This window comes from Charadrius vociferus, unplaced genomic scaffold, assembly GCF_000708025.1.
Source record: "Charadrius vociferus isolate BGI_N301 unplaced genomic scaffold, ASM70802v2 scaffold53, whole genome shotgun sequence".
Lineage (NCBI taxonomy): Eukaryota > Metazoa > Chordata > Aves > Charadriiformes > Charadriidae > Charadrius > Charadrius vociferus.
The window spans coordinates 97,564-121,046 of NW_009647574.1; the positions used below are offsets into that span (position 1 = coordinate 97,564).

Below are 23,483 nucleotides of genomic sequence, written 5' to 3' on the forward strand. Positions count from 1 at the left end.
AAACGAGTGCAACACCACTGGAGAATCCTTGAATACGCAAGGGACTGGCCTAGTCTGTTGCTACACAAGAGGTTCTCTGAATAATAAAGTCATCCAAAAGCATCACTGAGCACGTCGTGGGGTGAAGCCTAATTCAGAGGGTCACAAACAGTACATGAGCATGACAGTTGTGGCCAGAGCCTCAGAGTGTGCACCAACTTGGAAGGCGATGAACACTGCAAGCTACACGTCTGACAAAGTCTGTAATCACATCTCTAGACTCCGTAATAAGTTTCAGCATTCATTAACACTCAAGAACCACGCAACCAGGTGCAGCATCTTGCACCTGATGATTAACCAGTTTAATGTGCAAAGAAACTGACAAGTACATCTTTTGTAAGTAGCTCCCAAAATATTTTGGATCCTCCTGAGAGAGACAGTATTTACTCACAGAGACGGTTGAGAAAATTATCAGAGTATACTGACCAGAAACTAAGGAGCTCTTTGCCAAGTCAGGCAGATGACTGACACCACAGGACTGCAAATAAATGATCCTTCATAAATCAGAAAGATGCAACAGGTTCAAAAAAGAGAAGAGACCCCTGTACACTACAAAAAAAATCAGGACAAGAAGATAACTGCAATTAGGGGGGAAGATGGCAATACCAGCAGCAAGCTAAATTTCCAGTCAGACAAGAGAGGGTATGCTGCACGGTAGCCTCCTCCACCTATTAGGAGCTGGCTAGAGGAGTCAGAAAAAAGAACTGGTGACTCTGGCTGGTGGTTCCACAATCCTCTCCACAGTTCTCATGGCTATGTGCTAGTTATGCTTGTGCCCAGGCGACCCAGAGAATGCGCAGCCCCATGGGACACACTAAACTTAACTGAAAAGTACTCTACTCCTGGCAGGGATGCCAGAAGAGGAACATGCAGCCTGATCTGCCCTTCTTCCTCAGCTCAACAGTCCACATGTCTTGTGAGCGACCACAAATAAGTACGGAATGTGAGTGCCAAGAGCATTAGCACAACAACAAGAGAACATCTGACAACAAGGACTTCTCCAGAAAAGATGATGACGGACATAACTGTCTAGCACCAATGGTCTCAATTCTGAGTAGTCGGTGAAGGTAACAGTGTCAGAGGGAGCTGCAGAACCAAGTACCAAGAACACAGTGTGAACACTGATGGACATCATATTCTGTTAGAGCTATGGGTATACTTCCTCTGCAACAGCAGCTACTCACCCATTTTTTAAGATTCTGCTTGTCTGGCCAGGCCAATCTTTATGACTCTCTGGAGACGTCTAAGCTGTAGCACTATGGATTGAGATCTGAAAAAGTGGCTCTGCTGGCAGCAGGTCTAAGGTCCAGTCTCTTGACTGAAGGCCCTTCAGACAAGCCAGGAAAGTGCTCAATATATGAGATGCCAAGTTCACACAGGCAGTAGGCTCAGGATGAGACACTGCATCAAGCACACCCAAAAATTTCAGGAGAAATTCAGCAGAAACTACTGCATGCAGCACTTTTATTCTTGTACATGCTGCAGCTGGAAAGAATGGACCTTTCCCTGAGGCTATGAAGCATCATGTGTGGGGCAGATGCTAGGATGCACAGAGGAAATCATAGTGGATTCGCTACTGGGCTGTAGTAGAGCAGGTTCTGCATAAACCACACCACAACTAAAAAGGCTGTCACAGCAAACACCCTCACATTGGTAAGCTGAGAAAAGTTCAGCGTGCAAGGGCACACGGGCTTGAGTCAGTACAGCATGGAGTGGACAGGGCTGCTCTGTCCCCTGTTTCTAGCGCTACAGTTGAAATATTCATTCATCATATCCACTCAGGAGCAATTGGTAAAGTTTGAATGGACTTGTCAATAACCAAGGTACAGCTTAAAATTTCAGGACACTTATAAGCAGTAAGGGTTGGCTATTTGTCGTCACCCACCTGGCCTTGTTTCCAGCACTCCCTGAAGATTTTCCAGTTGTTTTTGTTGCTAGGATCATGAAGGCAAAGGAGTCTACCATCACACAGCCAAGAGTGGGAAGTGTGTGGATCCAGTACATTTAAGCCCATTACCATCTCCTTCACCTCTCTTTGTGTGTCAGCTAAATTACTTGCTCGTTTTGCAGCATCAGACGTCTTCTTATTTTCCACCACAGAAGCAATGATATGGTCTAAGAAGTTAGGCAGGCTGGCTTTACCTTTGGCCCCCTAGAAGATGTAAATCCAGAGGTAAGCTTAGTCTTGCAACAACATACATATTAATGCATATCTGCTCTCATTCAGATTTTAGTCACACCTTGCTATCAGAAAAACACGCAACAGTAAACAAATCAGCTGAGAGACCGGCATGTACCCAGAAAAAAACAGAAACAGCTATGGCCCTGTTTTATAGTAGTAAATCTTAACATAACCTGCTACGGGCTATCTAGAAAAATATTACTGCAAGCAATCATGGAATCGAAAACTGAAGTGATCTAAACTCTGCTAGTTTAATGGTAAAAATGGTTCATATTTTTCTTAAGATCATTAATACCTCAACTCTGTTTCCCCGGTTTTCTCATTACATTATTAAGAAAGTTAATTCAATCCTGGCACAGGTAAGCTGACAAATTCGGTAACATTAAGTAAACACAGAGACAGAGAGCAGAAAGTGCTTCCTTTATGTATAATGTTAATAGAACCATTAGTAGACAGCCTCTCTGGTTGTGGCATCCATGCTCCTCAAGGGACATTTAAAACTCAGAAGAGATTAACAACACAATCTTAAATTGTGTTCTTAACTTTAAAAAAAAAAAAAAAAAGCCTACCTATAGGCCTTGCCTATAGCAAGATATTTGACACTAAATATATTTCATATATTCAACAGAAGATAAACACTACCTGGATCATTATTAACAAGACATGTATGGGCAGGGGCAGAGGCGTGATAGATTTCTGGCAGCAAACAGCTTCTCAGTCTAGCTAAAAAAGCCAACCAACATCCCCCACCCCCTAAAAAAAAAACCCAACACAAAAACCACAGGGATGAGAAGCTGAGTGAACAGTAACAGCAAAAAACTATTGCTCGAACAATTTTGCAATCTTTAAAACTGAAGTTCAATAGCCAGAAAACTTACCATATGCAAAGCTATCAATCTAAAACATAACACTATTCATAACTGAAGATACTCATTCAGTAGACAGTGTGAATGGAATTATAGAAGAGTCTCGGTCAGAAGGAAGACCTAGAGATCATTTGGTATACCTCTCTGCTGAAATCAGGTTAAGTTACTCTGGGCTGGGTCAAGCCAAACCTTAACTTCTTACGGAAGGAGATTACATTGCTTCCCAGGGCAGTCTATTCCACTGCTTGAATGTAAAGTGAGAATTTTTTCTTACATCTAGATAGAATTTCCCCTGAAGCAACTTGTGCCCATTGCCTCTTGCCCTGTTACCACGCATCCTTGTGAAAGGAGTACCTCCATATTCTCTGTAACTACCTTTCAGATATGATAAGATCAATCAGATCCCCAAAGCATTCTCTTCTCTAGGACGAAGAGAACCAGTTTCTTCAACCTTTCTTCATGTGTCAAGCTGTCCAACATTCTAGTCACTGTTCATGGCCCCCCCACTGGATCCCCTCCAATTTTTCAGTGTCGTTCTTCAACTGGGGAGACCAAAACTGGAAGCAGTATTCCAGGTGTGGCCTACCAAGTGCTGAGTGGAATAATCACGTTCCTCGACATGGTCCAGCTGTATGCTTCCTGATGCAACCCAGGACAGTTTGCAAGGGTGCAATGCTGACTGTGGTTCAGCTTGCCGTCCTCCGGGACCCCGGGCTCCTTTCAGAAGGGCTACACACCTCCTAGTCAGACTGCAGCCTGTACTGCTGCTTGGGATCATGTTAGTTTTCCACAGCCTGCTCTATGCAAGCAAGACTAGATCATAACATCATCCGCTTATGATGGTCTTAAAAACCTACCTTTACGCTGACTCTCTAGAGGCCATGAAATAGGTAAAATGCAGTTTAGCTATTACAGTCAACGCTAACTACTCTTCACAACACAATGCCAATGCTCCAGAAACACCAAGAAGATTCTCTTCATGAACAGCAGTCTATTATTCCTCTCAATTTGACCAACACAACTGTTGTTTCTCAGGTATGCTTTGCTCATGTATATTCTATATGAAGCATCCAGGCATTCAAGTGGAGGGCTGGACTAGAGCTCCCCACAGGTTCTTTCAAATCTAAATTATTCTGTGAAGATCAGAAGTCAAGAAAGTGAAAAAAGACATTACATGATAGATCTGATTCAGTGTGGTCAGAGAATGCACAGAGTTGCAGGGACAGGGACATGAGCTGAGAAAGGCCCTCTCAATCCTTGAAGTATGCTCTTGCAATAATTTTAAAGACGTGGAATTTAAAGTGAGCTTTCATAGGGATGCTGATTATCATTTAAACAATTTAAAGGCTATATTTAACTCACTTTCTTGGTCTCTTGCAAGGAATAGCTTCTCCACAGCAGTAGTAAACCAAACCACAAACTAACAATTAGCATCAAAATTCTCTACGACTTTGTGGGGTGGTGAGTTTTGGCGAGATATTGCATTTGTTTCAACACTTAAGAATAAGATATTATAAAACATTTAGATGAAAACTGTTAGATCACCATGAAATTCTTTCCCAGAACAGATATCATTGAAGGAATACCAAATTACTTACCGTAGAAGCTGCAGAAAAGACCGGAGGAAAGGGGATTCCTGCGTCTAATGGGACCTGAGGAAGCTTTCCCGGCCCTGTGTGTAGCAGGTCTCTGAGGCTGGAGCCTTCTGCTTTGTTGCTAGATGTCACTGGACCCAACAAGAGGCTATTGAATAGTTTTGGGGTTAGTGGGGAAACCTTTGTACTGGAGTTGAAGGAATCCAATCCAAAGGGTGAATGGGACTCTTTATTAAGCACTGACCTCAGCGATCCCGATTCTGCAAGACAAAAAGCAACATTTGGGGGGAGAAAAAAAAAAAAAAAAGAAAACAAGGCAAAGTTCAAATTATCACAAAGTTCTCTGAAATTATTTGCTCTGGCATTAAATAGGATATTGTCAGAACGTTATGGTAAAGCTAAATCATCACTGTAACAGTGAAAGAGGCACCTCAAAGAGAATCAAAGATATCATATACTTCAGACAGATTTTACCCTTAGTATGCTGTTAGGGTTTTGAATAGCATAGTAGATCTGATCGGAACACGTTTGATACACAGGAAACCACAACTTTGTAATGGACTCAATTAAAAAACATTTGCTTGACTTTCTGAATTAATGTTTCAATATGAAATAGTCAAATTTTAACTGTAGTAAAAATATTACCACGATTAATCCCTGCAAAACTAGTGAAAGAGTCATGAACATGTATCATCGACATATAAAGTAGTTCACGCTAGACGTATGGACAGGATTAAATCCTGTGTTAGTCATGCTATCTCTGACAACTGGGAGGTGTATTCTGTAAACAGTTATTTCATATTAAGAATCACACTCAAACTACTGAGTATTAAAGAAGTTCTAAGCTTTCAACTGACCCTCCAAGTGGACTCTACTCTCTCAATTCTTTGGAAATGCACTCTTCCCATAGCACTATTTACTTCAATAGTTCTAAAGTGACAAAGCTGCATCTGAAATTGAGTACTATCATTTTACATCAGCATAGCAGCTGCTTATTACTCGGAAAATATATACAAGAACTGGCACTGAAGTAAACTGGGAGTGACAAAACAGCATTTTTATCTTCAGCTGTAACATCATCTTCCCAGCTTTGAGTATTTCTAAGCCTGTAAAAGAAAACCAGCTCTAAGAGGCAACGGAAGAAAAACAACCGGGTTCTTTTCTATTTAGGGTTAGGCACTCTCACAAAGAATAGCAACCAAGCAGTACGCTGCCATTTATCTTTTAATTCCAGCCCCAGAGGGCACATCTTCTGCTCACCTTTTGTTTCTTCTTTTGCTTTTTGCGTTGCTAAATCGGCAAGCCAGTGTAAGGCTGATGATGGAGCTGTTTCTGGACAGAGTGGTCTGTTAGTCTTTATTTCACCAGTGTTATTGGTTGGTAATGTCTCTGTTTTTGCAGATTCTTCTATCCTACTATCAGCTGCTTCAGATTTTACAACAGTGTCCGTTTCTAGTTGCCCCACTCCTGCTGTTCCTGCTCCGGTGGAAAAGGTGCTCTCGTTTCCAGAGCCTGATGCACTAGGATTTACGGTCGGAAGCTAAAACAAAAATATAAACAACTGCTAAATGTTGACTAAAGGGAAGAGTTCAGCTTGGGAGACATTTTAGTTATCCAATGCATTAGGTTTTATTTGTTGTTTTTGTTTGTTCGTTTGCTTTAAACACACAGTAGAGCTCCTTTATGCTTATGTAGCAGCAGAGTACAGGAGCTTCTTTTCCATGTACATCAGAGCTGAACTGATGGTGTGAATTCTTACCATGTCATTTTTTAGTCATCTTTTAACACAAGCCCAGGCTTTTCAATTACTTTTCTTACAGGAGGACTTTTGTGCGAACAGTAACAGAACTGCTCTAGATTCAGCATAATATTCAGGAACAAAATAAACACACATGTTGCAAGCTAGTCATAGTGCTTTGTTTTAAGATACAGAATCAGCATCAATATGAATGGCTTCCTACCCAACTTCCACGTAAGAGTATTAGCCCAAATATTCACCTGGTAAATAACAGTTGCAGCACACATCCCTGAAAAACGTCCCAGAAGATTTCTGCTAAGCTAAAACACTCAGAATACATATGGAGAAAATAAAGTTGGTGTTTCACAACAGATTAGTCTAAAGGATCTCACGTTTTAATAGATCTTCAAAATATAATGTCAAACAGGGTAATTTCAGCCTCATATTACATACCTGTGATATTCCGTTTGTTACAGCTGGTCTCAACACCGATTTGTTCTGCCGGTTAATACAGGGACAATTGGCTTTAATACCCCATTTGCCTCGTGCTGCATGAACCATGTCTCCAATATTGTAAAGCGCTGGAAATGAAGTTACAATCTTCATTATCACATGTAAAGAAATCTAAAAACAAGACCTTAACGATAATATATATTCAGAGGGGTGGTTTGGGGTTTTTTTGGGTTTTTTTGTTTGTTTGTTGTTTTTTTTTTTTAGTATTACTGCTAAGTATCTTTAAGATCACATGCTATAACAAGACATTTGTCTCTGAATAGTGCAGAGAACTTTGCTAACACTAACTTTGCGATGTCATGGAAGTCTGTCATGCCTGGCAAATCCTACAGATTATCATCTGCTCCTACTATTCCACGTAGGGTCCAGTAAGACTGCAATGACGCAACTTCAAACCACCAAAAGAGACTATATATCCCTTGGAGCAATGTTAAAAGTATCTGGAGCACAGGTGCCATTCTCCTTTATCCTCCCATTAAGAATAAGGAGTGGGTGGTGGAGATTTGAGCAACAGAGAAAAGCCAGGGGTTGACGATGCATTAGGAACTGAGAAGGAAAAACATGTGAAATGCCTCAAAGAAATTTAGGCATGTTCCTCTCAAGAGGTGACAAGGTTGATAGCCCAGCTGAAGTGCCTCTATATACCAATGCATGTGGCATGGGCAACAAGCAGGAGGAGCTGGAATTCACTGTGCAACTAGAATGCTATGATCTAATCACTATTGCTGAACCATGATGGGACAAATCACACAACTGGAGCACTGCAGGGGGGTGCTCTCTATGGAAGAGAATGGATTGACTGCACAGAGCTGTCTGTGAAAAACAGTGATGAATAGGTTGAGAGCTTATAGGTAAAAATTAGGGGCTGAGCCAACAAAGGAAACCTCACTGTTCGTGTTTACTACGGGCTGCCTGACCAAGGGGCACCTGTTGACAAGGTGTTCTTTCTTCAACTATAGGATGCATCACGCTCACAGGCTCTGATCCTGATGGAGAAATTCAATCACATGCTGGAAAAGCAGCACAGCAAGCTGTACACAGTCAAGCAGACTTTTGGAGTGCATTACGGGTAATTTCTCAATGCAGCAGACAGCCTGACCAGAGGAGAAGTATTAATGGACCTGTAGCTCACCAACACGGAAGAACTAGAGATGTCAATACTAGTGGCAGCCTGGACTGCAGTGATCATGGCCTGGTGGAAATCACAATCTTGAGGGATATGGGCCAGCTGAAGAGTAGAGTCAAGACACTGAATTTTAGGAGAGCAAACTTTCAGTTCCTTAAGGAATTAGTGTATGGGACCCCCTGGGAAACTGCCCTCAGGGACAAAGGAGCTGAACAGAGCTTGCAGCTCTTTAAGAACATTCTTCTTAGAGTGCAAGAACTCCCAATTCCCATGTGTAAAAAATCAAGCAAGGAAGGCGGGAGAATGGCATAGGTCAGTAAGGACCTCCTGGTCAAACTAAAACGTAAGAAGGAAATGCACAGGCAGTAGATGCAGGGACATGTATCCTGGGAAGAATACAGGGATGCTGCCTGAAAGTACAGGGATGGGATCAGGAAAGCTAAGGCACACCTGGAGCTGAATTTGGCAAGGGAAGCAAAGAATAATACGGACTTCAACAGGTATGTTGGCCAGAAAAGGAAGATTAAAGAAAATGTACACCCACGCCCCATGAAATAAGACAGGAAAGCTGATGACAGCTGACATGAAGAAAGCTCAGGTACTCAACAATTTACACCCACACACACCCCCACCCCGTTTTCAATGGTATTCTCTCCTTGCACCTCTCTCAAGCCCCTGAACCTCAAGGCAAGGACTAGGGGAATGAGGTTCCTCCCATCATAGGAGAATCATAGAATTACAGAATACCTCAAGTTAGAAGGAACCCATAAGGATCATTAAGTCCAACTCCCTGCTCCTCACAGAACTGCCTAACACTAAATCATACGACTAAGAGCGCTGTCCAGATGCTCGCTGAGCTCTGACAGGCTTGGTGCCGTGACCCACTTCCCAGTGAAGAACCTTTTCCTAATGTCCAATCTGAACTGTCTCTGAGGCAGCTTCATCCCATTTCCTCGTGTCCTGTCGCTGGTCACCAGAGAGAGATCAGCACCTCCCACTCCGCTGATCCCCCTTGAGGAAGATGTAGACTGTGATGAGGGCACCCCTCAGCCTTCTCTTCTCCAAATGGAACAAACCAAGTGACCCCAGCCGCTCCTCAGAAATCCTGTCCTCAAGATCTTTCACTGTCTTGGTCACCCTGCTCTGGACACACTTTAATAGGCTGATGTCATTCTTGTATAGAGGGACCCAAAGCTGTACAGAGTACTTAAGGTATGGCTGCACCAGTGTCAGGTTTGAGACCACCTGAGGTACCTCAACATACACAAGTCTATGGGACCTGACAAGATGCATCCCAGGGTCCTGAGGGAATTGGTTGATGTAGTTGCCAAGTCACTCTCCATCACCTTTGAAAAGTCACAGCAGTCAGGTGAAGCCCCCAGTGACTGGAAAAAGGGAAACATTACTCCCATTTTTTAAAAGGGTAAAAAGGAGGACTTTGGGAACTGCTGACCAGCCAGCCTCACCGCAGTGCCCAGTAAGATCATGGAGGAGATTCTCCCGGAAGACATGTCAAAATATATGGAAGACAAGGAGGTGACTAGAGACAGCCAACATGACTTCAAGGGCAAATCGCGCCTCACTTGTCTAGTGGCTTTCTTCAATGGAGCGACTGCATCATTGGACTGGGGAAGAGCAACAGATGTCATCTACCTAGACTTCTGCAAGGCCTTCAATACAGTCCACCACAACATTCTTGCTGCTACATTGGAAAGATACAGGTCTAATGGATGGACTATTCAATGGATAAGGAATTGGCTGGATGGCTGCATCCAAACAGTTACAGTCAACAGCTCTATGTCCAAGTGGAAATCAGTGACAGGTGGTGTCCCTCAAGGGTCCCGACTGGGACCAATACTATTTAATATCTTCATCAACAACATAGACAGTGGGATTGAGTGCACCCTCAGCAAACTTGCAGATGACTCCAAGCTGAGTGGTGCAGTTGATTCACTAGAGAGAAGAGATGCCATCCAGAGGGACCTTGACAAGCTTGAGGAATGGGTCCACGCGAACCTCATGAAATTCAACATGGCAAGGTCCCACACCTGGGTTGGGACAATCCCCAATATCAATGCAGACGGGGGATGAACGGATTGAGAGCAGCCCTGCAGAAAAGGACTTGGGGATATGGGCAGATGAAAAATTAGACATGAGCCGACAACATGTGCTTGCAGCACAGAAAGCCATACTGTATCCTGGGCTGCATCAAAAGAAGCGTGGCCAGCAGGTCAAGAGAGGTGATTCTGCCCCTTTACACTACTTGGAGTCCTGCATCCAGCTCTGGGGTGCCTAGTACAAGACAGACATGGATCTGTTGGAGCAGGTCCAGAGGTGGGCCACAAAAATGATGAGAGGGCTGGAGCACCTCTCCTATGAAAAAAGGCTGAGATGGTTGGTGTCGTTCAGCCTGGAGAAGAGAAGGCTCCAGGGAGACCTTATTGTGGCCTTCCAATACATAAAGGGGGATCATAAGAAAGATGGAGAGACACTCTTTACCAGGGCCTGTAGCAACAGAAAAAGGGGCAATGGTTTTAAACTGAAAGAGGGCAGGTTTAGACTGGACACAAGGAAGAATTTTTTTACCATAAGGGTGGTGAGACACTGGGGCAAGTTACCCATAGAAGTTGTGGATGCCCCCTCGCTGGAAGCGTTCAAGGCCAGGTTGGATGAGGCTTTGATCAACCTAATCTAGTGGAAGGTGTCTCTGTCTGTTGCAGGGGGGTTGGAACAAGATGATCTTTAAGGTCCCTTGCAACTCTAACCATTCTATGACTCTATGATTTTTAGGACCAGTTATGTAAACAGTCAAGTAAATGGTCAGCACTGACCATTAACTTTGCCTCCCCCAGACAGAAAAGAAAAGATCTTTCTTCCAAGTTAACCAAATTTACTGATATAACTAAAAGCAGCCGAGCACAAGTAGGTAGTATCAAAAGGGCATTCACTTGAAACCCACAGCTTGATGTTACTTGGGTTACCTTCCCTTCAACCCTTCCGCTGTAGCAAGTGGAAGTCTCCTCTAAAACCATGCTAGAAAAGGTATCACCTAGAACACCAACCATCTTAGTATTTTTTCTACTTCCTTGCTCAGAATTGAGACTAAATTTGAAAATTTTCCTTTCAGGTTTTAAGCCTTACCTGTACCAGGAATGATCTGTGTTGGCATAAGATTCTCTGGTTCATGAGACTGACCCTTTGCACACTTCAGCCATGAGAAGACTTCCTCATCACCAATCTCCTCTGTCTCTGGAATAAAGACACAAAAAAAGTAAAGTTTTGTACAAAAGTCACTAAAACTTTACAATACAGAATGTTTCTGCATTAATATTGTTTCTTTAGATTCTTCACAGTGCAGGAGATTAACCTGGTGATCTCAGAAATAAACTATAAATACAGACCTTTAGAACAGGACCTACAGCAACTTCTTTGCCTCTTCAGATTACAAAACTACCACAGTCGTTTTCCCTTCATCTCTAGTAGCCTGTTTTTTCAATCGCCTAAAAATCTTGGTTGCTAGCCTCGATTTTTAAATATCATACTCTCATTCTCATTACGCTTCCCTAAGTTATAAAGTAATTCTATCTTTTTCTTGTCATCAGCTCCCAAGCTTTTTCAACAAAAAGTGTCTGCAGATCAGTTCCAGCAAGAGGAAACTAAGCTCTTCTGTCAGTGTATCTACTTACAGAGCTAAGAAGTAGCAAATTAATAGTTGGAAAAGCAGTCTGACAGATTTACAATTCTTCAGATTTTAAACCAAGTTGGGCCTAAAAATATATAGCTGCATAAACTGCATGCCATCTTCTTCCTTTAAAAAGGAAGGGGGGGGAAGGGTGAGTGGGGTAGAATATGAGAAGGATCATAGAATGGTTTGGGATGGAAGGGACCTTTAAAGGCCATCTAGTCCAATCTCCCCTGCAATGAGCAGGGACATCTTCAACTAGACCAGGCTGCTCAGAGCCCCGTCCAACCTGGCCTGGAATGTTTCCAAGGATGGGGCAATCATACAAAACTTAATTTCAGGGTCCTTTAGACTTGGTATCTGCACAGGTTGTTTCTACAGCACAAAGTTCAGAAGTCTCTTGAGGCAACTAATTGTATTTAAGTAATGCCTTGGTTCTACATTTTGGCCCACTCCAAAATTTCAGACTTGATTAATAAACTTTAATTACCATACTGTTTTCAGGAAGACATCATTGATAAGCAATACACACACACTCCCCCACACCCGCACACACCCACCCCACTACCATTTGACCAATCTTTTCAGTGCTGACTCTCCTCTGTACACCAGTGAGTAAAAACTTCCTATATGCACAGGACATCTCTTCACTTTCCCCTGGCACACATAAGGTTATCATATTTATTTCCTTGATGTCAGAAGAAAAGGGGTTTAAGTGACTATTGCCCTTGAATCATGGACAGCTTTATACCACATTCTGTCAGTGATATATTCAGTCCCAAATGCTTTTTCCAAACACGTACAGTGGCAGATACAAGAAACCCTGTTCTACTTACTTTCAACTATTTCCACTGTACCCTGGTTAACTACACCTTAAAGACTGTTATGCTCTCTTCTGGTCTATTCTGGCAGTAACTTCACAGGCTTCATTATTACACTGGGTCTGGCTAGGATGGAGTTAATTTTATTCATAGCAGCTTGTGTGGTGCTCTGTTTTAGACCTGTGGCAAAAGCAATGCTGGTAACACACTAACGCTTTGGCTGCTGCTGAACAGCGTTTGCGCAGTGTCCAGGTCTTCTCTGTTTCTCACTCCACTCTCTCCCTGCAGTGCACCAGACTGGGGGGGTGCACAAGAGGTTGGGATGGAACATCACCAGGCAGATGACCCAAACTAAGCAAATGAATGTTCCATACCATACAATGTCACACTCAGCACTAAAAACAGAGAGGAGGGAGTTTAAGGGGGCTGGCCATCTTTTGCTTGGGAAACTGCCGGGCAATGGTATACCTGTGGTAGGTGGTGAGTGACTGCCTTTGCGTCACTTGCTTTGTTTTGTTTTCTTTTTCTCTTTTTCTACTTCTCCCTCCCTTATTAAACATTTTTTTATCTTGACCCACAAGTTTTCCTGCTTTTACTCTTTCTTCCCTCTTTCCCCAGACCCAGTGCTGTAGGGGAGCGAGCAGGTGGCTGTATGGTGCTTAGCTGCCTACTGGGGTTAACTCACATAGAAATAGGTGACTTTTTATCTATTTAAAAAACCACAAACATTGCTTTTATAATTCATTGAGTGTTCTCTGGCACCTTTAACATAATGAATAGACGGCAGTACTCACTAACATCCAGTATTTTGTACATCTGCTCCACATAGTAACGTAACTGTCACTAATAGGCTTACACTTAATAAGATTGTCTATTGTCAGCACCCACACTACTAAAGCAGTCTCAATACAGTAAAATATACAAAAAAGCAACCAGGTAAACAGCCTCTATTTGTTAGAAATTTAACTTTCTGAACTTTTCCCCAAATTACAAACCCTAGTGCATCAAGGAATCAAAAAAAGAAGAAAACTTTCCAATCTAACTCCTTGTTACAGAAAGGAGATCTCTGCAATGTCTGGTTAGTGGTTCATCTCGTGATGATTCCGAACTGTTAAGGTATTACTTAATTTTTCTTTTATACTCCCTGAGGAAAGACAGAACTATACAGTAGTCTCAGTACACAGCCTATGCCTGCTCATGTTGTAATTTTAATAATCAAATTCTAACCAAATAGCTAAAACTCAGGTATCTAAGGAAAAAATAAATGAAACAGCAGCATATAAGACAGTATTGCCAAAGTTCCAAACCTCCAGCCTTCCAAGCTGATACTCAGTAACACTCCCACAAAACCTTCATCAACTTCCCAGAGACCATCCCCACTGAAAGCCAGCCAGCTCAAAGATAACCGTGGGGGACAAAAATCCAGTACTCACCACTACGTGGACGATTCTTCCTCAGCCGGTAACAGTCCAGACAGACCCCAAAACCACACTTGCGACAAACCCAATGAATATTAAAGAGTGTTGTCTCACATACATCACACATTTCCCTCACGCCACGTACTGCTCGCTTCCATGCCACTTTCTCTATAAAGAGAAGGAACATTAGAAATTATTGCTTTGACATTTTGCCTTTCTCCCACCTAATTTGAGAATATCACAGTAACATTGATAAAGAAACAATTCACAGAAGCATGACTTGAGCTTAGAGTATAGAAACACATACTTTTTACATCCAGAGACACATTCTTCGAGTTGCTGCTCTTGTGATGCTATTAAAATCCCCATTTCTAAGAGCGAGTAAGGTCAAGTCCCAAAATGCACACTTAACAAGGAAATGAAGCACCTTAGAGCTCTGTGATAACTGAATTTCAAGGAGCATTTACAGAGTTACAGCAAAATTTTAAAACTTCTGCTAGTTTTACGAACAAATAACGTGAACCTATATAACTATAACGAATGCATATTTAGTTTTACTAATCGGATGCCCATCAACTCTTTGGATTCTAAACCAACACATTTGCTGAGGAAGAGGAAGTCCTCTCCAAAGGGCTGCCCTTGAACATCCCAGAAGCTAAAGGGAAAAATCAGATAGTCAGAGCTATCCATGTGATAAGCTGAACTGGATACCTTTAGGAAATTTTTTCTAAACCCACTGCCCTTGCAGTAGGAAGGCCAGCAACAAGCTGCTCAGTTGAGTCCTTGCAGGCTGAATGCAGGTACTGCTCCCTCCTTAAAAACCCCTGAGCTGTTATGTGATGTCCCTGGAGCATAACAGGATAGGAACACATAAGAAAAGCTGCTCATTGAAGCGATAAGTATTCTGGACTTATTTGTGTTTTCTTAGGAGTATGGGTCAGCTGATTTCTGCATTTATTTATTGAAAAATAATTTAATGATGCCTGAGAAGGTTACCACTAGCTTTCTTGGTAGTAACGTTGCACTGATCCAAAAGGAAAATCTCAAATGCTGGTCCCACAATTACGCACACCCCAAAGAACTGAATGCAGCCTTCTCTTCAGAAGAAAAGGAGAAGCATTTTAACAGGAAATTACATTACACTTTCAAGACTATTCCACTGCATTGTACACACATTACACAGAGAAGATGGACAAAAAACACGTCAAAAGCCCAGCTTACGATGTGGCTCCACCATCATCATTGCCTCCTTCTCTGACATAACAAGCTGGCAAAACTGGTCCCCAACGTTGGCCAGGATATATTTGGAAGTTTCCAGATCAATCCCCTCTGCAGGGGAGGAGGAAGGAATCCATAGGCTCATGGCATCAGGGTCACTCTGTTGTGGGTTCAAGAAACCCTCTACTCGTAGAATACCTTTCCGGGTAAATATCAGCCTGCAGAGAACAGGATGGAGCAATTGAGAAGCTGCTAAACCACCTTTAACTAACCTATAATGGCATCTATATCAGAATATAAACCCAGAAAGGGGAAAAAAGGCTTAAGCTAGAGTACTATACTATACATTCAGTACAATTATTACGCAAATCCAAACAACACAGAGAATAAGGTACACAAAGCCAATGGCCACAAAACCCACTAGAATGAATCCCCAGGTTCCATTAAGCATCGGTGGGAAATTCCACACACAGGAAATCGCTGCAGCTTGGCAAGTCACATTTCTCTATACTATTAATAGAAAGACATGACAAAATTCAATGTATTTGGGCTGCTGCATGACGCTGCTTGTAAAATTGTGCATGGTTCTCATTCTCTAATTTAACTCAGGAGAAAGTTATTTCCCAACTTTTGGGAAACGAATATTTCAGTTCTGGCTAGGGCCACTAGCACTTGACAACTGTTCTAACAGTTCACATTACAAGACATCCAAAGGTCCTCATTGTACCTACTATTCTTGCCACTGCTCTCCACAGAGATGAGTCACATCTGTTTTATCAGTAGTTGTTGACCCTCCTAGTGTTTGTGTGGTAAAAGGTGTAACATAAGTTACAGAACCCTGAATGTCTCCTGCCAATATTAAAGCTAACTTCATTTTTGAGCAAAAACAATCTTGTCTTTAACCTCAAAGCTAGATTAAGGCAGGAAGAGAAGCAGCTATAATCCTTGCTGGATGGGTGGCACATACTGAAAATTCACTTCATCCTTTACATGCCAGTAAGTGAACATATATCTTTTTGGAAAAAGATGCACAGCACTTGCTAGAATACGCAGTTAAGGATGACGAAGAGAAGCACGACAGACCAAAGAACTGGAAGACGCAGAGAACACAGAGAGAAAACACAGGTAGTGTTCTACTTCTAAAAATCAGTTCTGTACTCAACAAAACCAAGTCAAACATTAGCCTCGTGCTGCCAATGTTTAGTTACTTGTTGACCGAATTAAAATTTTATCTCTGTTCTGGACTCCTTATGAAAGAGGGAGAGAACAATTATTGCATGCAAACTGCTACCCAGCAGTAAAATTTTACCCAATAAAGCAAATTCAATCTCCTGAGGCTGGACCTGGAGGCTCACTTTGTATCATACAGCTGTATCTTTCAACAGCAGCTCTTCCCACCCCAGTGAGGGAATTCCAGTCAGGAGATGCAGGGAAATGCAAGACACTCGAAATCTTCATTATTGTACCCAAGCACATTAAATAAGTAAACCATAATTACTTTGTGCTTGGACACGGTCCAAGCTCTGCCCACAGACTACATATGAAGGAAGGAAGAATTTGAGCACCTCCGGAAATGGAAGAAGCGACATGCCACAGTTGAGTCATCCTGCTCTTGTTCCTTAAATTTGCGGTACCGCTCCAGACGGCACTCCCGGCACTTGTGCAGATGCGGAGCTACGTTGATGCAAGAGCCATCCTGGAGAAAAGGCTCACCTGACTGCTTCAGCTTCCTCACCTTACTCATATCTTTCAGCACAGACTGGCCAACTGGGTGAGGCAAAGTAGAAGTAAAAATCCATTAGTTAACTGCAAGAGCAAAAGGATACTGCCCCCATTAAACATATCTTCAGAGATCCGTATGCTCATACTCATGCAAAACCAGTAAGACTGTTCAAGTCTGCAGCATACCACACTTTTGTCCTGACAAATATACGCTTAAACATTTCTCAAAGTGAACATGTTAACTTGCATAAAAGAAGCATTAAGTGCAAGCCTTGTAAATATCCTGCATGCTGTCCACTACGCACAAATGAGGTTTACGCCTGTGGTTAGCTCATCACACAGGAGATATCCCAGTATCCCACCTCCATGTGCTTCCAAGGCACCCTGCATTCAAGCCATCACCTTTTAGGGGAGCTGTGCGAGGCCGGCCCTTTGGGGCTTGCTTCCCTTTTCCTTTCCCCAGCAGCAATTCAGCATTGCGCTCTGCATGGGGGCCTAACTTTGCCATCAAGTGGTCTGGGATGCCCTTCATACAAGCCTTGGCCTGCAACTGGTCTTCAGAGTCACTCAAATCTGACAGGTCACTATTGGTACTGGAGTCCGAGTCCTGTTTGGATGTCAAGCTCCTCTCATCTAGAGCAAACCTTTTCACAGCTTCAAAAGGAGCTTTGTTCTCCTGTGGGAACTCTGCCTGTGAAGAGAAAAAGCCAGGTGGATGTCTGCCAAACACATTAGAAAAAGTTTTCAGAAGAGGATTGTCCTGCTGCCCAGGCCCAACAGCTGGTTTTTCTTCTGTTGGGCTGGAGGAAAGCGTGGGCATCTCAATAGGCTGTGTCAAGTTGCTGGTCGGTGAGCTGGAACGGCCATTCCCTACAGTGGAAGGGCTCTGAACACCAGCAGCAACTGTTGAACCAGGAGTACTGGAGATGATCTTTGAAGAGTCAGTTGTTATAAACAAGGTTTTCTTCTTAGCTAGAGAAGAGTCTGCAGAGGTGAGTGATTCCGGCCAGCCAGAAGTAGCCTTATGACCCACAGGTGTAGAGGGAGTAGAAACTCCTGTCTGAGATGAAGATGCAAAGCCACTGAAAGGACTAAGTTCTGCTTTCTCAGCAAATGCCAGGAAAGGGTTTGAGGGTTCCTCCCTTGATAGCTTTGGGGGCTGTAAAAATAGGTTTTCATGACTATCTGTGGGGCGAGTATTCAACAGACTTCGTGAAAAGGCTGGAGTAAGGGTAGGCATAGATTCCACAGGCAGCTTCCGCTCCACAGAACTGCCAGACTGGGCTCCTGGTTTAGTGTCCGCTGAAAGAATTTTACCTTTACAGACCCCAGCACCCACACCCTCTGTACACTGCTTGAACGAGTCCCGACTAGAGGCATCTTCAGTCAAGCTCTCTGAAATGACCGTGAAGTAGTTACTGGAAGGTAGATTTTGGGACATGCATTGAAAAAACAAGTTCTTGGACAGATCAGAATCTTTCTGAGCCTCTTGTCCGGTACTACAGCCAAAAGGAAACCCAGAAGGCTTGCTTTCTGGAGTCACCACGCCATTTGATTGGCTCCTTCCACCCCCAAATACCAATGACTGGGAAGCACTTGGAAGAGAGACTCCAAATCCAGAAGAGGCCAAAAGTGAATTTCGGGAATTCTGAAACAAAATTAAAAAGCATTAGCCTATTAAAGGATTCTTGTTTGATTCAGCAATACTTTGGTTCATCTGATTGTACAATTAGCATTCTACTTATTCACCCATCATAGAAACTTCCAGCAGAATTATTTACAATGAAGAAACTTCTTTAAAGATTCTGCTAGATTAATTTTTCCTCCCTACAAGCTCCTGAAACTAATGATCTAATGGTGTCTGTTACATACTAAAGATACATGGAGAAAATGAACACTTAATGTCTTATCACACTTTAGAACAAAAGTGAGACATAATAAAGGGTGAACTAATTCACAGAAAAGCAAGTTATTTAAACTGCTGATTGTTTTAATTCAAATCAGCAAGAAGGGAACCTTAACTGAAACTGCTTTTCAATAATTTCCTGTCTTTCACCCTCCCCCAAGATCATCCTGATAAGCTTCTCGTACTTAACCTGCACCCTTGAAATAATTAACTTAGTTTGCAAAGTTAATTAAACAAAGAAAGCCCTCTAGCAGATAGTGAACAAACTGTTCCTGGTCACAGCAAGCCACGGCTGCTGACAGGTAGAGAGATGGCTATGATGTGGTGCTTTCCAGTGGATTACTTAGTAGAGGTTAAGCATAAAGGGCTGAATTTTCACTATCTTCAAATACTGGAAAGTTTTCTGAATTGCAGATCTCTACTAGACCCGTAACAGTGATAGAGAATATTCATTTCATCTCTTCTCAATTTATACTTATTCAGATTTTCCAATTCCTACAGTCCTGCTGTAACTGATTATATTCTGCAACTAACTCATCAGTTCTATTCCTTTTCTTTGAGTTTCCACTTAGAAACCTTCTCATGAGGAATACTCATGATTAATACACTTTTATCCCAAGGTCACGTTAAATACTACCACAGCCTCTGCACAACGTATCTTGCTGGTCATTAGTGTCACTGCACACCTACTACGCTGCAAACTAATGTTTAGTTTGTTCCTCGTTATCAACGTCCAGCTGTAATAACTGAAATAACATATTAACGTCCCCCATGACACTTCTTCCAGATATTAGAATTTCAGATATTTCTTTTTAGAGCCAAAGTAATTTTCACAAACTGAGTTCTACAGTTTTAAAAAACATAAGAATATGAATGCAAACCAAGCTTATTAAGTAATCTCAGGGATCAAATCACACTATGATAAAGTGGACAGTCCGAAGCAATAACACATATGAACTATCTATAACAGGCTTACTGACTTCTGACAGGTTCCCTCCCTCAAGTAAAATACAGTTTGAAATGGATTAGTGATCTGCCTGCAAATTCTGAAGCCAGATTATTAATAATGATTTAAAACAATGATTTGGGGGTGGGGAGAGGGAAGGAAGGAGAGGTGGTACCAAAATTTCTCAGTATAACTAAAGTTATTGCTTAATACCATTGATGACAGATATAATTTTCACTGTTCACCTACACAGTTTTTAGCTGCTCCCAACTCTGAACTTTTTTCTTCTTTTTTTTTTTAATTTTTTTGGGGGTGGGAGGGGTGTGGTAACGGAAAAGAGAGCAGGTTATATTGCTATATAACAACTTAATTATGCAACACTCCTGTCTTCTACAATTCTATTTCTCCTTTACACCTTACCATCTAGGAATCCTTATCCCAAGGTAAACATCTCGCCTTTCCCCCCATTCTATCATCTAATACAAAAGACAGGGATGAAAGTAATCCATTTAAACTCCTAGCAGTTACCTTGGACTCTCTAATGTATCTCCTGTTTTCTTCACTTTTTTTTTTTTTTTAAATACAGTAGACCACGAGCGTCTCAATTTTTGCTGTATTTACTGAGGTGGGGTTTTGGTTTTGTTTTGTGTTTATAAGCCTTCATTTGATTACTTAAACAGTCTTCTATTTTGTTTTTAACAGGGTTTCCCTTCTACTTCTCCACTTTTCCCCTTGAAAACAAAGACATAACTAAAAGGTCTTCAAGCTGCTTCCAGACTGAGCTCTTTATTAAAATTTATTCTAAAGGTACCCATCTCAAATGTTTTAATTATATCTTTGCATTCAGACCTGGATAGTATATGATGTGAGCGGCTCATTTTTCTACTACAGAGATATCACAGTTGTAACAGACAAGTTGGGCATCTATAAAAGGTCCTTTAAATGCAGACTCATTGTTTTTCTGGTTTCAAGGCCTTTTTTTTTTTTTTTTGTAACTTAATGTTCAAGTCAGTGCATATTCTCATGTGTATTTGTTTATATAAAGGCAAGAGATACTGAGTAGGTTATCTTCCATGTGACACAACAAAATTAAATATATTAAGCGCAGTGCTTAAAGTGACTTTAAGGCTGCATTTCTCAGATTAAGAGTGAATAAAGAGTGCTATAAAGTTGATTCTTATAACTCCTCCACCAAATAGCTTCATTTTCTTTTCAGTTCTTTCTTAGATCAGATAACAGAAAGGTTTCCTTTGGGAGGGGAGGGATTCTAGTTTTCTCAGTACCATGAACAGACTTTGGAACAGGAACATGTTGCAGAACATCTGTTGCAAATTCGTATCTGTCTTGAATATGCTGGATCGCGAACTACTCACCTCTCCCTGGGCTTGTGATCGTCCTGTTTTAAGTTTCTCCTGTCCAGTAACAGCCGGCAAACTGGTATCAGAGATTCTCACAGTTGTCGGCGTCAAAGCAGTTGTAGTAACTGCAGTTGCAGAAGTCACTGTGCCTTGGCCACCCTGTTCCAGTGATTTTCCTGCCTCTTTACACCCAGATCCAACTAGTAACGCTTGTCCAGCCACAGAGGAAAATGGCGTGAAGGGCAACGGTGTGTCACCACCAACTGGCTCATCTTGGACTACTAGTGTTCGGCCATTCTCTTTGGTGTAAGTGGCAAAGCGAATATTGCGATTAATCTGAGGAATGAATGAAGGCAACTGTTTGGCCCTTGGATCCAGTCCTGTTTCACTATTGGAGCCTCCTTTCCAAGGACCTCTGCTTGCCTCACCTCCATCACTACCATTGCTATCCACCTCACCCCTCTCCTTCAGCTTCTTTGTTGCAGGATCACACCCAGAATCTGAAGCATTTTTCCTCCTCCGTCCATCCTTTCCCTCCAGACTTTCTTTCTTCTTTTTCCCTTTAGATGACTTAGCTGCTTTTAGGCCCCCTCCCTATAAGAGACAAAAGCATGCAATCACTAAACAGAACAACCAGGATACCTGTTCAAACAACATTTTCCTGTTAGAAGAGAATACATTATTACACTGCTCTCAAACTTAGGAACATTTAATCACAAATGGAGACATGTAAGGAAAGATACTGTGTGAACACAGAGCATAAGCATAAGTGCGGTCTGGACTTTTTTTGTACTAGGATAGGATCTTCACAGTAAGATTTTTAGCTGAGCTACTTTGCTGTAGCACATACCATGTTCATGGCAGACTTTGGGAAACATGCAACACGGCCATACTCCAACATAATTCTTGCTAGTGTATGAAAACTATCTGCACACTAATTTTTCCTGCAAGTCTAATCCCCACAGTCCTTCTGAAGTGCACACTTTCTGTCCGCTACTCAAAGCCTACAATATTTAACTACAGGAGATAGCTTGCCCTTTAGCCTGCAGTAAAAACACAGGTTCAAATGCTATCAATGGAACCTCTCAACTGAAGCAATGAAATGCCACAAACATACATGCCTGCTTCAGAGAAGCTAGATGGTAATTTTTAGAAATGCCTAAAAAGGTGAGCCCGTGAGAAAAAGGCAGTGAACAGAGAGCCATTCTTTATCAGAGCACTACCCTTTAAAATGGAGCACAACCACCATGTTTACTGACCCCCCCTACAAGATCCATGCTGAACTTAGTAAAACAGGCCTGAGCAAAAAGAGAAGACTGTTTAAATAAAGCTATGACCATTTCTCAAAGTGGTAAACAAAATTTTCCTCTTCCAATTACATTATCAAAAAAGCCCACAGTGAACATAGCATCAATTTTCAGTTGTTTCCATGTTGTAGACATAAATATCTAAATCTTTATGAAGTTTCATACAGTATATACAAGACCTGAACTGCTGTATTACCTCACTTGGAGAAGTGTTATCCATCACCACATGAATCAGTCGAGGATCCACCGACTTTATTTCACCACTCTAATTTTTATGCAGATAGATATTGAAGAGGTAGGAGGAAGAAAAAAGGTTAGTTTTTAATTCAGAGTCTATAGTATCAACATAAGAGACCTTAAACACAGGGTTACTCTGCAGCCCCTCTCCCATTTGCCTTTTCTTTCTGTCCCACTCCCTTAGTACTACTACAGCCTTCCAGTTTACCTTCTATCCTTTTGTTCCTTCTCTATTTCAAAAACTTTCAGATTTGATTCCTACCACTGTTTCCTTGCATATTTGTTCTACTGAGCACCTCTAGAGGCACAGCTCTTCCTAAATTTGATTTAGTATTGTTCTAGCCACCTGCACATTCACTCTGCTAGATGTAGAAAATACTACTGGAAGGAAGCACATCAATTTGTGCTAACTGCCCTCATCAGCATCTCCCCAAAAGTAACCTGGTCTAGTGAAGGTGTGCCTGCCCACAGCAGGCGGGTGGAACTGGATGATCTTTAAGGTCCCTCCCAACCCAAACCATAATGATTCTATGAAAAGGAGCAATGAATACCCAATCTCTGTAACTGTGCTTGGAGGTTACCTTTTTAGATATGCAGTAAGTTGGGTGCTTCCTCACCTGTATCTGCTGAAATCATATACTCCACAATTTCAATGGCTCTCCAAAGAACTATACTTATTTACCACAATAGCATACTTTTTTCCTGTGCCCCAGAAATTGATCTAATAGTCAGAGCGCAGGATTACTGCACGTGTACACAGGACTTACTGGGCACGTTCAGTGCATTCATTCTGTACATATATCTTACTG

The 23,483-nt window shown here is 42.0% G+C and overlaps 1 protein-coding gene across 1 annotated transcript in view; it reads right to left on the reverse strand.

The window, feature by feature from the left end:
* Positions 1–23,483, reverse strand: part of KDM3B (lysine (K)-specific demethylase 3B) — a 46,046-nt gene that overhangs the window by 16,899 nt on the left and 5,664 nt on the right. The window contains exons 5-15 of the mRNA XM_009880900.1: positions 22,634–22,702; positions 21,146–21,724; positions 17,323–18,568; positions 16,764–16,965; positions 15,202–15,416; positions 13,996–14,148; positions 11,201–11,308; positions 6,874–7,001; positions 5,943–6,222; positions 4,686–4,942; positions 1,925–2,191 (exon numbers count right to left, since the gene is read on the reverse strand). Of these exons, the coding sequence (XP_009879202.1) occupies positions 1,925–2,191; positions 4,686–4,942; positions 5,943–6,222; positions 6,874–7,001; positions 11,201–11,308; positions 13,996–14,148; positions 15,202–15,416; positions 16,764–16,965; positions 17,323–18,568; positions 21,146–21,724; positions 22,634–22,702 (3,504 nt within the window). The remainder of the gene's footprint in view (positions 1–1,924; positions 2,192–4,685; positions 4,943–5,942; positions 6,223–6,873; positions 7,002–11,200; positions 11,309–13,995; positions 14,149–15,201; positions 15,417–16,763; positions 16,966–17,322; positions 18,569–21,145; positions 21,725–22,633; positions 22,703–23,483) is intronic.